General features: G+C 41.7%; 1 protein-coding gene across 10 annotated transcripts in view; it reads right to left on the reverse strand.

Annotated features, from left to right (window-relative positions):
• LOC140197686 (receptor-type tyrosine-protein phosphatase delta) overlaps positions 1-12,838 on the reverse strand; it is a 606,878-nt gene that overhangs the window by 56,233 nt on the left and 537,807 nt on the right. For all 10 annotated transcript variants that reach the window (XM_072258000.1, XM_072258002.1, XM_072257999.1 and 7 more), the window contains one exon: positions 4,049-4,224. In XM_072258000.1, coding sequence (XP_072114101.1) covers positions 4,049-4,224 — 176 coding nt within the window. The remainder of the gene's footprint in view (positions 1-4,048; positions 4,225-12,838) is intronic.

Consider the following 12,838-nt stretch of genomic DNA (forward strand, 5'->3'; position numbering starts at 1 on the left):
AAGATCTCTTGTGTCTTATTAAACAAGAACAGTTTAATAATCGAGGGCATGGACTTAGGATGAGGGGGTAAGTTCAAAGAGAATGTGCGGGGAGAATGGTGAGTGCCTGGAGTGCACTGCCAGGGGTTGTCATGGAGTTAAATACGATAAAGATATTTAAGAGGTTTTAGATAGGCACATGAATGTGCATAGAATGAAGAGATATTGCCATTCTGTAGAAAGAATTAACTTAATTAGACATTTAATTTCTAAAAGATTGGATCGAGTGCTTTCCCGGTGTACATAATCTTCTTGGGCTTCCAGTTGGGTACAGGTATCAATTCTAACCAATGTTTCGATGACAAACTCAGCCATCTATATCAGGGATGCTGTCCAGGCATGTCTTGTCCTGTGGTATAGATACCGGGATCATCAGTACCTCCTGACAGGTTAGTCTGTTCCACTGGTTTCCTCTGTCCCCCCTTGTTTACAAATAAATTATAATTCTTACTTTGAGCAAGACCTTTACCTTTGTTAAAACTCTTATTCTTTAGGTTTTACTTCAATTGCTTCCTTCACCAGGGGGCCCCAAAACCCATTGGCATGGCACAGTAGCTTTGTGCTGTCGAAGTCAATCCTATGGCCCCTGTGAATGCAATGTTCTGCTACCGCCGAATATGGTGGGACAAAGGAAACCTGGTTGGATGAGAACTAACCAAATAGGTAGGACAGATGGTGGGGTGTGTACACCACCGGACGGCATGCCCAGGTGTCATCCCTGATGAAGATAGCAGAGTTTGTTACTGAAACATCGGTAAAATTGATAGCTGCAAGCCTGAGAAGAGCTAATTTGTTTAATTTCTAGTTTAATTAGTTCAGAACAACATCATGGGCCAAAGGGTCTGTTCCTGTGCTGTACCCATCTACTTAGGTCAGTCAGCATTTGTGGAAAAACAGTCATTGCTTTGGTCTGTGCCCACATTAGATAGTCTCCTTTGCTAAACCAGTTTCTAGCTATAAATATTTACTCCCAGATCTCTTCACATACTTCCGTACTACAAAATAGATTCAACCTCAAAATGTTTTCTGGAAATTGCATTGCTATTTTACAAAACTTGCACATAAGGCAGTTCACCTCCTGAAATGCAGGTTGTAGATGCAGGGTATATTTCACTTCAACACCTTTAAATCAAGGTCTCCAGAGCAGCGTTGATAACTTACCAGCCTTATCTGCTTAAACAAATGCATCTTCAGGTTAATGAGTATTAAAAAGCTGTATCTGTGGCGTGCAGGATATCAAAATAATAAAACACAAAGGCATAACATTTTATATAAGCTGTTAAATGGCGCAATATTATAATTATACTAATTACTGCTGGTTTTGCTGGAGGGCTGTAGTTGTGGAATGCTATTAAATTATTGCAATGAATAGATTTTGAAAGCAAACATACCTTTTTATTGCCACTACCAATACTTAAATACATAAAATGAAATGCGTTAATCATTACGTCCTTATCACAGGAACAAGTCTTGGCAATTGCATAAACAACCACTGAGGATCAAGGTGTTATGCGCATCAAATGAACAATATTTTATACAGTACTGCATTCTCTGCTTCCCTGTGAGCAATTATGCAAAATATTCCAATTTGACACCTATGGTTCGATTCTAATGATCAGGCTGTTTATTCTAGCTGTGCAATTTTAGATATGGAATTCTTTGAGAATCTCTGCACTGTGACTAAAACTAATACATTACTGTAATATTTTTCAATTCTTTTCAGAGCACACTAAATTTATCATTTTGCTCCAAACTGCTATTTTGCATGTGATTTGCTTTAGAATATTATTTCAGAAATTCAACTAACATGGAAATAAAACTAATTATTGTTTAATCCATAAAGAATTTCGTGATGATTTTATCAGCTGAGAAGAGAATTTCCCATGTGTTGGTTCACACAGTTGCCAGGATGAACATACAGATTTTAAAATGAGGCATTATCTGGCAACTCATATTTTCAGTCAAATGAAACATAACCTCACTGGATGCACATTCCACTGAGCAAATCTTTCGGAGCTGGGACAGAAATAAACACACTTTCAGCTATTAGTGTTGTTGCTACTTCATAAGGCCCATTATGGCTGGAATTCTTGTCTTACATTCTTTCCACAAAACAAAGGCATCAACAAACTATCTGCCAGGCCACCCCTGTAAACTACCAAAGCTTTATTCAATGACTGAAAGTATCCATCTCACATAGAACTGCAGTACAGCAAAAACATAACAGCCAGACCAACAGCCTTAAGCAACAAACAACCTGCTAAAAGAACTCGGAGTGAGGAAAGGAACTATCTATGTTTTAGCTCAAGCTTGCATCTGATATCAGCCCAAGACGTCGACAATTCCATTTCTCTCATAGATGCTGCTCGAACTGCTGAGGTCATCCAATAGATTATTTATAATGTCATCTCCAGCATCTGCCCCCTCTTGTGTCTCCACGGCCTTAAGCAATTCATAACCTTGTTAAATTGCTAGGGTGGAAGATGTTTCTCACTTTATACACGTTCTGCTGTGTCAGATTAAAAAAGCACCTTAAGCCCCCGTATAGAAACATCAGTAAATGATACTGGGTGATGCCATGATCTGCCCGCGTTGTGCACTCCTACTGGACATCAACTTTGAAAGTAGTAACCCCATTAACAAATACAGTTATACAGCATGTACACAGGTCCTTCAGCCCAAATATGGTCTCAGAAAAAGACAAGGTGCTTTGCTGTGCCCAAGCAAAAATCCCTACAAAGCTCAACTTTGCCCTCTGTACTTTTGATTCCATTCTGTTGTTGTGAAGGTATCAATGGAGCAGAATCAGAAGTTTGATCTAATAGAAGCTTATTGGTTGGGTGTGGGATGGGGAAATAAGTCGCTTCATTTCCGGAACACATTTGCTGAAGCCAGGGGTTCCCATTTTGGGGTCCATAGACCCCTTGGTTAATGGTATGGCTACATGGCATAAAAAAGGTGAAGAACCCCTTGTTTAAGTCATTTCTGTATTTAGACCATCTTTCTAGACTGATAAGTTAAATCAGATCCATGAGATTTAAGATTTCTATTTTTACATGGGTTTATTACTCCAGAATGCCTGGTATGCAAATATCTCAACTGTACCACACATATTGATGTGCTCAGTGTAAAAGTCTGGCTATGTCATGCCACCTGCTTCCTCCCCTCCTATTTAAAGGCTTCAACTGCTGCTATGATAAACTTCCACTCTCTCCTCCACATATATTGGTGATGAAGGATGAAATCTGGGGAATGGTTATGTTCCTCTTCTGGTCTTATTCCACTACAAATCACTGATATCCACCTCACCAATAATGGCTTTATTAAGGCAGAACCAGGAAGGTCCTCCCTACAGGTGGCAGTGTCTCTGAAGGTGCATGGGTCAACTGCTCAGCTGGCAATGAGGATTTGCTCATACGTTAACAAGCAGAATAGCTAAGTCAGAAGCAGTCATCAGTCTGAACTAAACCTGCAAGTCCATATCAGTGTAACAGAAGCACGTGGCACAGTGCACAATCTGTAGAACATCAGGTAGGTTGATGCAGTTTATTGAAAGTGGATTTCTGACCTCCTGCTTTAGCACTTCATATGAAAGCACAGTAACATTATACTTTAATTGCTGTACTCCTGGGATAAGCCAGAAAACTAAACATTTTGGGACTGGCTCAGAGAAGCCATAGCATTTCTCAAAACATTGTGAAAACCTGAGCCAAGCGAGGAGCAAAGAATATGAAGGAAGAATTAGAACCAGGATCTTGCCTCCGAGAGAGGTTAGTAAGTGAAAATCTATGAAAAATGAGGTGGGAAAGATAAAAAGAGACAAGAGTAGAAAACAATGAGTTATTCTGCCTATCGATTTTACTCGATGGGTTAAATGGCCTAATTCTGTGCCTACGTCATATGGAGTGGTGAACACCATTGCTCTTTCAACTTCAGTACCACAGAGGAAGTTCATGCTCTATATTAATAGTTATCTTAATACATTAAATCCTGATGCTGTCTATCTTACCCGTGATCGCTCTTCCAGTTTGGTCATCATCACAACAATTGCACTTCGTTGCTCCCAGATCATCCTCCAAAAATCTCCAAATGTCTCTGGCAGAGGCCCTTGTGTCGCAATGTATGCATTCTGCTTTCGATACCCATCAATGTAGTTGGAGTTGGAGTAATCGCTTCCTGGAATGCCTACAAAGGAAGTGAAGGAATGGATTTGTAAGTCAGAAAATTTCAGCAGAGAATAGATTTTCTTTAATCTGCTTCTTCAGTTGATGTGTTGCCATAAGACAATGGAACATTCAAAGATAATAGTGCTCGTTAAACTAATGTATTTATAATGTTAGTGGGCTCATGAAAACCCAGCAGCTCATCTTTCAAAAGATTAAATATTTAAAACCTTTGGATTTTCTTAATGCTATGTTAATCTAATTAAAAGGCAGATGCAGCCATATCATCTTCACTCAACAGGCTTGTATTATTCTTGAACAATCTACTGCACCTCAGAGGACAGATACTTTATACAGGAAGCATTTGTTTTACTGCACAATACTCCCCTTTTCTCCTGCCAAACTATTACAGGCATTGTTTTTAGATAAACGACTATTTTGTATTGCCAAGGAAACACCAAAGCAATGTTCCCTTGCTAAAAGTTACCATCTCTCTCTTTATTTATTGTCTCTGTTAGCTAAAAGTTATTTCCCTGATTCTTCAGGTCCAATTGGGTCTTGAATATCTGATAATGCTGATATCAAGATTGCTCCCAAACTACAATAGCCAATCAGATGAAACCTACAACTCTCAATCTGTTCTGACCTTTTCCACATGGAAATTTGTTACATGGGGATAAACTCAATTCTTTCAGTAACTAGGCACGGGAATCACAGTATGACATTAATCACACAGGTGCAATAGCCAAGCGAGAAGGCTAATGGAAAGTACGGAGGTCTGATTGCAGCAGTAAAATGGAATTGGTTCATTCTTGCCACATGCACCAAGATCCAGTGAAAAACTTTGTGCACAGATCATTTAATGCATAAGTACATTGTGGTAATAAAAGGAAATCAGAATGCAAAATTACATTAACATTAAAATTACAGAGAGAATGCAGGAAGACAAATATAGTGCAAGGGTCACGATGAGATAGATCGGGAGATCAGGTGTTCATCTTTTAGAATACAAGAGGCTTATTCAAGAGCCTAATAACAGTGGGAGGGAGACCGTCCTTGAGCCTGGTAGCACGTCTCAGGCTTTTTCTGTGTTTGAGTTCATAACTTGAGGACTGTTTGCAATTTAGATTCTCTGTTTAAGATATGATGTATTATTGTTGGAGGCAGTTGTGAGAAAGTTGAAGATTAGAGAAGGGGGGGAGAGAGAGAAAGGGGAGGGAGGGGAGAGAGGGGAGAGAGGGGAGAGAGGGGAGAGAGGGGAGAGAGGGGAGAGAGGGGAGGGAGGGGAGAGAGGGGAGGGAGGGGAGGGAGGGGAGGGAGGGGAGGGAGGGGAGGGAGGGGAGAGAGGGGAGAGAGGGGAGAGAGGGGAGAGAGGGGAGAGAGGGGAGAGAGGGGAGAGAGGGAGGGGAGGGAGGGGAGGGAGGGGAGGGAGGGGAGGGAGGGGAGGGAGGGGAGAGAGGGGAGAGAGGGGAGAGAGAGGAGAGAGGGGAGATAAGGGAGACAGAGGAGAGAGGAGAGAGATGATCCTATTGAAATACAGAACATTTTTAAGGGTCTTGACAGGATAAATGGTGGAAAAAGGTTTCACCTCATGGGAGAAGCTTGGACCAGAAAGCCATGCGTCAGGAAAAGGCAGTAACAATTTGAGACTGAGATAAGAAGGAATTTCTTCTCTTAAAGGTTTTTAAGACCGTAGTTTGTCAGTTGTGAGCAATTCCTTGGCACAGGAAACATTGGTGCTTGAATATATTCAAAGCACTATATCTGCACCAACTACCAACACCCATTTACACTGATCCTTATGAAGGCCAATTTGATTCTCACACTTTCTTAACAATGCATAAGTAACAGTGAAAGACGCGCTGAAATTAAAGTGAAAATAACATGGCAACACACACAAAAGTTGCTGGTGAACGCAGCAGGCCAGGCAGCATCTCTAGGAAGAGGTGCAGTCTACGTTTCAGGCCAAGACCCTTCGTCAGGACCATGGCGATGACTTCAGTTAGAAAAGTCGATGAATTTGATAGCACTAATGAAGGCTGGGAGTCAAATATCGAGAGGGTTGAACTGTATTGTAATGTGAACAACATGGTGGAAAAAAAAGAAAGCCCCTGCGCTTCCTAGCTTACTTACAAGAACGTGCAGTCTCTTACGCAACCCAGTAACCCCTGGAAAGCCAGCAAGCAAGATGAATACAGGAGGAATGGAGACAGACTAACCCCTATAGACATCAATGGACCTGGGGTTGACAGAGTGAATAGCTTGAAGTTCCTCGGCATAAACAACATCGAGGATCTCACGTGGTCTGTACATACTGGCTGTGTGGTGAAAAATGCACAAAAGGTCCTCTTTCACCTCAGACAGTTGAGGAAGTTTGGTATGGGCCCCCAAATCCGAAGCAGTTTCTACAGGGGCACAGCCCAGCGTATCTGTAGATGTGAACTTCCCACTATTCAGGACATTTAGAAAGACAGGTGTGTGAAAAGGGCCTGAAGGATCATTGGAGACCTGAGTCACCCCAACCACAACCGTTCCAGCTGCTACCATCCAGGAAACGGTACTGCAGTATAAAAGCCAGGACCAACAGGCTTCAGGACAGCTTCTTCCACCAGTCCATCAGACTGATTAACTCACGCTGATTTGAGTGTATTTCTATGTTACATTGACTGTTCTATTTATTATAAATTACTATCATTGCACATTTAGACAGAGACATAATGTAAAGATTATTACTTGTTGTGTATACGAGGGATGTAAGAAACAGTCAATTCAAAGGTGGGTAAGTCTATTAAGCGGCACCTTATCGAGCACCTTCTGAAGACCCAAGTAAATAACATCCATCTGTTCCCCTCTATCCATTGGGTTTGTTATATCCTCAAAGAACTCCAGCAAGTTTCTCAAAAAGGACCTACCTTTGCTGAATCCATGCTGTGTCTGCCTGATGGATCCATTTCTTTCCAGATGCCTCACTATTACTTTTTTACTGAGAGCTTCAAGCATTTTCCCAACTGCAGATGTTAAACTAATCGGCCCATAGTAACCTGCCTTTTGTCTACATTTTTTTTTTGAACAGTGGCATGACAGTCGCCGTCTTCCAATCCGCTGGGACCTGCCCAGGGTCCAGAGAATTTTGGTAAATTATCACCTCAGCCTCTACCATAACTTCTGCCATTTCTTTCAGTACCATGGGATGCATTCCATCAGGACCAGGGGATTTATCTATCTTCAGGTCCACAAGTTTGCTCAGCAATTACCTCTTCAGTGATAGCTATTGTATCAAGGTCCTCACCTCCCATTGCATCCATAATATCTCTCTTTGGCATGTTAGACGTGTCCTCCACTGGGAAGGCTCACATAGAATAGTCATTCAAGGCCTCAGCCATTTCCTCATTACCCAATATCAATTCCCTCTTCTCGTCCTCCAAGGGACCTACATTCATTTTAGCCACCCTTTTCCACTTTATCTAACTATAAAAACTTTTACTATCTGTTTTCATATTTTGTGCTAGTTTGTTTTCATAATCTATCTTCCCTTTATTTATTGCTCGCTTAGTGGTTCTTTGCTGCTTTTTAAAGTTTCCCCAGTCTTCCGGTTTCCTACTATTCTTGGTAACTTTGTACGCACGAGCTTTTAGTTTGATGCTTTCTTTTATTTCCTTAGTTATCCAAGGCTAATTCTCCCCACCCTTACTGTCCTTGCTTTTATCTTGAATATATTTTGGTTGAGCACTATGAAAAATCTCTTTAAAAGTCTTTCACTGTTGCTCAACCATCTCACCATATAGCCCGTGTTCCCAGTCTACACTAGCCAAACCCTCTCTCATCCCACTGTAGTCTTGATTGTTCAGGCATAATATACCGGTTTTAGATCGAAATATTGCACCCTCCATTTGTATGAGAAACTCATTCATACTGTGATCACTCTTTCCAAAGGAGGTTAGAATGTGAAATGCACAAAATGTCACTGAATGGTGCAAAATGCCAAAACTGTTATCGATGTGGCAAATCCTCCCATGATGCAAATGGCTGTTGGTTCGAAGAAAAAGTCTGCAGAGAGTGTCACAGACAAGGTCACATAGAGAGAATGTACAAGGCAGACAAAAAGCACAGCCCAGTGAAAAGTTGCAAGCACAAAACTAAGCATATGCATACAGTTACCGAATGTAAAACAGAATGAGACAACATAGCCTGACAAAGGTGAACTTGTCGTGCTGAGAACTGCATAGTATAATGAAAACAAATCACAAAATAACCTGGATCACATTAGATGTCTGGTGTAAAACTGAAAATGGAGCAGGATACAGTGTCAGCTTTGGCCACAATTCCTGAGGCTGACTATAATAGGCTGTTTGCTAAGGTACCATTAGAGAAGACCTCAGTGATCATAAAGGCTTACACAGATGAAAGGCAAGCTGAAAGTAAATGTAACGTATGGAAGCCAAACACAACAATTAGAGCTTTATGTATTGAAAAGTGGAGGGCCAGCACTTACGGATGTGAGTGTTCGAGAAAAATCCAACTAAACTGGTACTCAGTCGAAGCTCTCAGTGTGACATCAGCAGACAACGGCAGCCCGAATGGTAGCACTATCCAGAGACTGGCACAGCTGCTTAACACTAATGAGGTGTTTGACAAAGGGATTGGTAAACTCAAAGGCATGAAGGCCAGAATTGAATTGAATGAAGCAGTAACACCAAGATTCCATAAAGCGTGTCTAGTGTCTTACGCACTATGTCCTAAAGTGGATGCTAAACTGCAGAGCTTGGAGGCATCTAGAATTTTCTCCAAGGTTGAGTGGAGCAATTGGGCCATGCCCATTGTCCCAGTGATCAAGAAAGGGAAGGCCAGAGCCATTTGCATATGAGACCATAAGACATAGGAGCAGAATTAGGCCATTATGTGGGGATTTCAAGATGAGCATCATCCTGGTGCTATGTACTATGCAGTATCCCCTGCCACAAATAGAAGACATTTTTGCATCTTTAGCAGGCAGGGAGAGGTTTTCAAAGATTGACTTGCCACAAGCCTATCTGCAAATGGAGATTGAAGAGTCAAGCAGGAAGCTCCTCACAATTAACACTCTCAAGGGACTGTTCCAATATAATTGTCTTGTCTTTGGTGTCGCTTCAGCTCCAGCAATTTGGCAAAGGGCAAAGGACCAAGTGCTCCAAGATATCCCAGAGAAACAATGTTACCTTGATGACATCATCATGACTGGCAAAAATGATGAGTGCCTCCAGAACCTTGGTAAAGTGCTTACCAGGCTGAATGAATATGGTCTGCATGCAAAGAGAGAGAAATCTGAGTTTTTCAAGAATGAAATCTCCTATTGTGGGCATGCCATTGACAAGCATGGCTTACCTAAGTCACAAGAGAAGACTGAAGTAGTGCTACAGGGACCCAAACCGGAAAATGTGTCACAACCCAGGTCATACTTGGGCCTTGAAAACTATTATCACTGATTTCTCCCAAACATTGCTACAGTGCTGCATCCATTGAATGCATTATTACATACAGGAGCAGAGTGGGAATTGTCAAAAAGATATGAAAAAACATTCAAGGAAACAAGGGGACTAATAACATTCGATAAACTGCTCATTCATTATTACCCGTCTTTGCCTGGCATGCAATGCGTTGGAGCCATTTTGTCACACATTATGAAAGACGGATCTAAATGCCCATTGCATTTGCTTCAAGATCACTGATGAGCACAGAACACAACCACACACAGATCGACCGAGAGGCCCTTAGTCTAGTATGGGGAATAAAGAAGTTCCACCACTACCTCTATGGACAAAAGTTTACTCTAGTGACAGATCACCAGCCCCTTGTGTCCATTTTCAATCCCAGGAAGGGAATTCCAGTGATGACTGCTACCCGGTTACAACGTTGGGCATTTTCCTCAGAACCCGCTCTTATGGCAAAGAGTTCAAGGGTGCCAAGTAACACAGCAATGCTGATGGCTTGTCATGTCTTCCATAGTCATAGTATAGTCATAGTCATACTTCATTGATTCCAGGGGAAATTGGTTGTTCACTGATGGCAACTGAAGAAAAGTCTTCACTCAGTGACCTGGCAAAAGTGTACTACACCAGATGCTGGTAACAAATTTCAAAATACAAACAGAGAGAAGGAATGACCCCACATTGTCAAAAGTCTCTGAAATCTCCATACAATGATGGCCAGTGAGTTCTCAGTGAGATGAGGCCAACTGTCAATATGTCAAAGAATGATGACGTCTGGATCTCGTGTTGTGGTTCCCTCGAAACTGCACACCAGAGTGTAGAAAATCAGCATGAAGTATACATGGGTACAGTCAAGATGAAGAGTCTGGTCCGGAGCTATGTGTGGTGGCTGGGAATAGATAAACAGATTGAAGACATGGCCAAAAGCTCAAAATGCACCCACACAGGCACCAGTACACCTGTGGAGTGGCCATTGTCACCATGGCAAAAAGTACATATTGACTTTTCTGGGCCATTCATGGACTCCATGTTCCTGATTGCTGTGGATGCTCATTCGAAGTGGCCGGAGGTTATACCAGTGAAGCTGCTCAGCAAAGACTGTCTCTGCTCTGAGGAGAATCTTCACCAGAAATGGCTTACCACAACAAATTGTGAGTGACAACAGACCACAATACATGTCAGAAGAATTCAGACTGTTCATGAAGAAAAATGGCATCAAACATTTCAAGTCAACTCCTCACCACCCAGCAATGAATGGGTTAGCTGAAAGGTTTATCCAAACCTTCACGAAGTCCATTAAAGCAATGGACAAGGAGGACATTTCTCTACAGCACAAGGTGGATAGCTTTTTGTGTATCAGAACTCTATTCATGCAATGACAAATCAAACACCTGCAATGCTGTTCATGAGCAGAAATTTAAGATCTCGTGTTGACCTTCTGAAGCCAGACCTCCAGAGGGAAGTACAGAATAAACAGTTCAGCTAGTTGCTAAGTGAAGCAGCAAGGAGCTTCGAGATTGGACAGGAAGTCCTACAGCTTGATTACCGAGAAGACAAGCGGGCACCTGGTAGGATAGCTACAAGAATTGGACAATGATGTACACATTGGATGTTGGATTTCAGACATGGAAGTGTCATGTGGACCAGATACCGAATGCTCAACCAAACACACCTTAGTCGATTGCATCCAAAGGACGAACACATTACTGTCACTGGGCTTACCTCTCAGTGACGATTATGTCACTGACAGCAACATGACATGGGAAATTGACAATGTTGTCTTAGACAAGACACCTACCAAACCTGATGTCACTCCACAGGTCCAGAGGCGCTACCCTGAGAGAAATAGAGCGCCACCCAAAAGACTGAACCTTTAGGATTTGAAGTTAGTTATAGACTGTTATTGTGAAAGCGTGTTTATTTGGATTATGGGTTTATGAAAGGGAATTTGAATGTTTTGTACATACAGAGTTTTATGCTGCATTAATCTAAAGGGGGAGGAAGTGTAATGAATGGATCTATTTCTTTCAGAGCAATGACCTCTGTTAGCGTAACATATTGTTCTGTTGTCTGCGCATGCACTGTTGTCTATGCATGCCCATTGTTTTCTCTCTCTCTCTCACTGCAATGTGAATACACAATTAAACCAATCTCCCAAGTGCGTGCTCTTATTTAATCGATATGTAGTTGTCTACAGACACAACAGAGCTGACGAATTTTACAAGTTTCTGCAACGTACTTTGATCTTGTGCAGTAGCCTTTCCCCGCCCCCCCACCATACCAGTCGATGATGCAGCCAGTCAGAATGCTCTCCACAGTACATCTGTAGAAGTGTTCGTGTGTTTTAGTTGACAAACCAAACCTCCTCAAACTCCAAAGGAAATATACCCGCTGTCTTGCCTTCTTTATAGTTACTTCAATAAGTTGCACTCAGGTTAGGTCCCCAGAGATATTTACACCCAGAAAATGGTACACAGAGACAACAGATAAAGTTCACACAGGCGAGGGCTGAAGCCCAGTCTCTGGTGCTGTAAGACAGCAGCTATATTAGCAGCACCCCTGTGTCGCCCTTAGCATATATGTTTTGTAAGTAAATATGGAATATAAACTTCTGCAGAGTACAGACATTGCAACTGCTGTCATGACGCTGGGCATTGTGCCTATCGTTACACACTTGCTGGTTGTGCACTTGAGGGAGACAAATCCTTTCTTGTTGAGGTATACCTTGTCACTCAGTATTTCAAAGTAACTTGCTTAGGACTAGACATGCACTGGTATAAGTTATCATTTTAGTTCCATGAAACAACAAAGTACTGTGTGATTTGGAGCTGCTGTTACTCAAAGAAGGCTGAGAAATAATCCCTTGCAGCACAACATTCTTAAACATTACACACTGAATTAGTATCCAAAGCTCAGTGTGCTTCTGAAAATGTTATTAGGTTATCTGTGCATTCGATGCAATTAAAATGAAGACTGTTACAACTAATGTTTGCATTCATTGAAAACTGCTAGACTTACTGAAATTTTCTGTTAAGCACCTGATTGTTAAGGCCAAGGTCAAAGGTGATTGAAGACAGAAGCAAGAATCGATCTCAGAGCGTGTATTTAGCATTATTTCATAGCACAACCTGGCAAACATTGACCTTTAAATAGCACAACAATGTGGCTGCA

The sequence above is a fragment of the Mobula birostris genome, chromosome 5 (genome assembly GCF_030028105.1).
Source record: "Mobula birostris isolate sMobBir1 chromosome 5, sMobBir1.hap1, whole genome shotgun sequence".
Taxonomy (NCBI): domain Eukaryota; kingdom Metazoa; phylum Chordata; class Chondrichthyes; order Myliobatiformes; family Myliobatidae; genus Mobula; species Mobula birostris.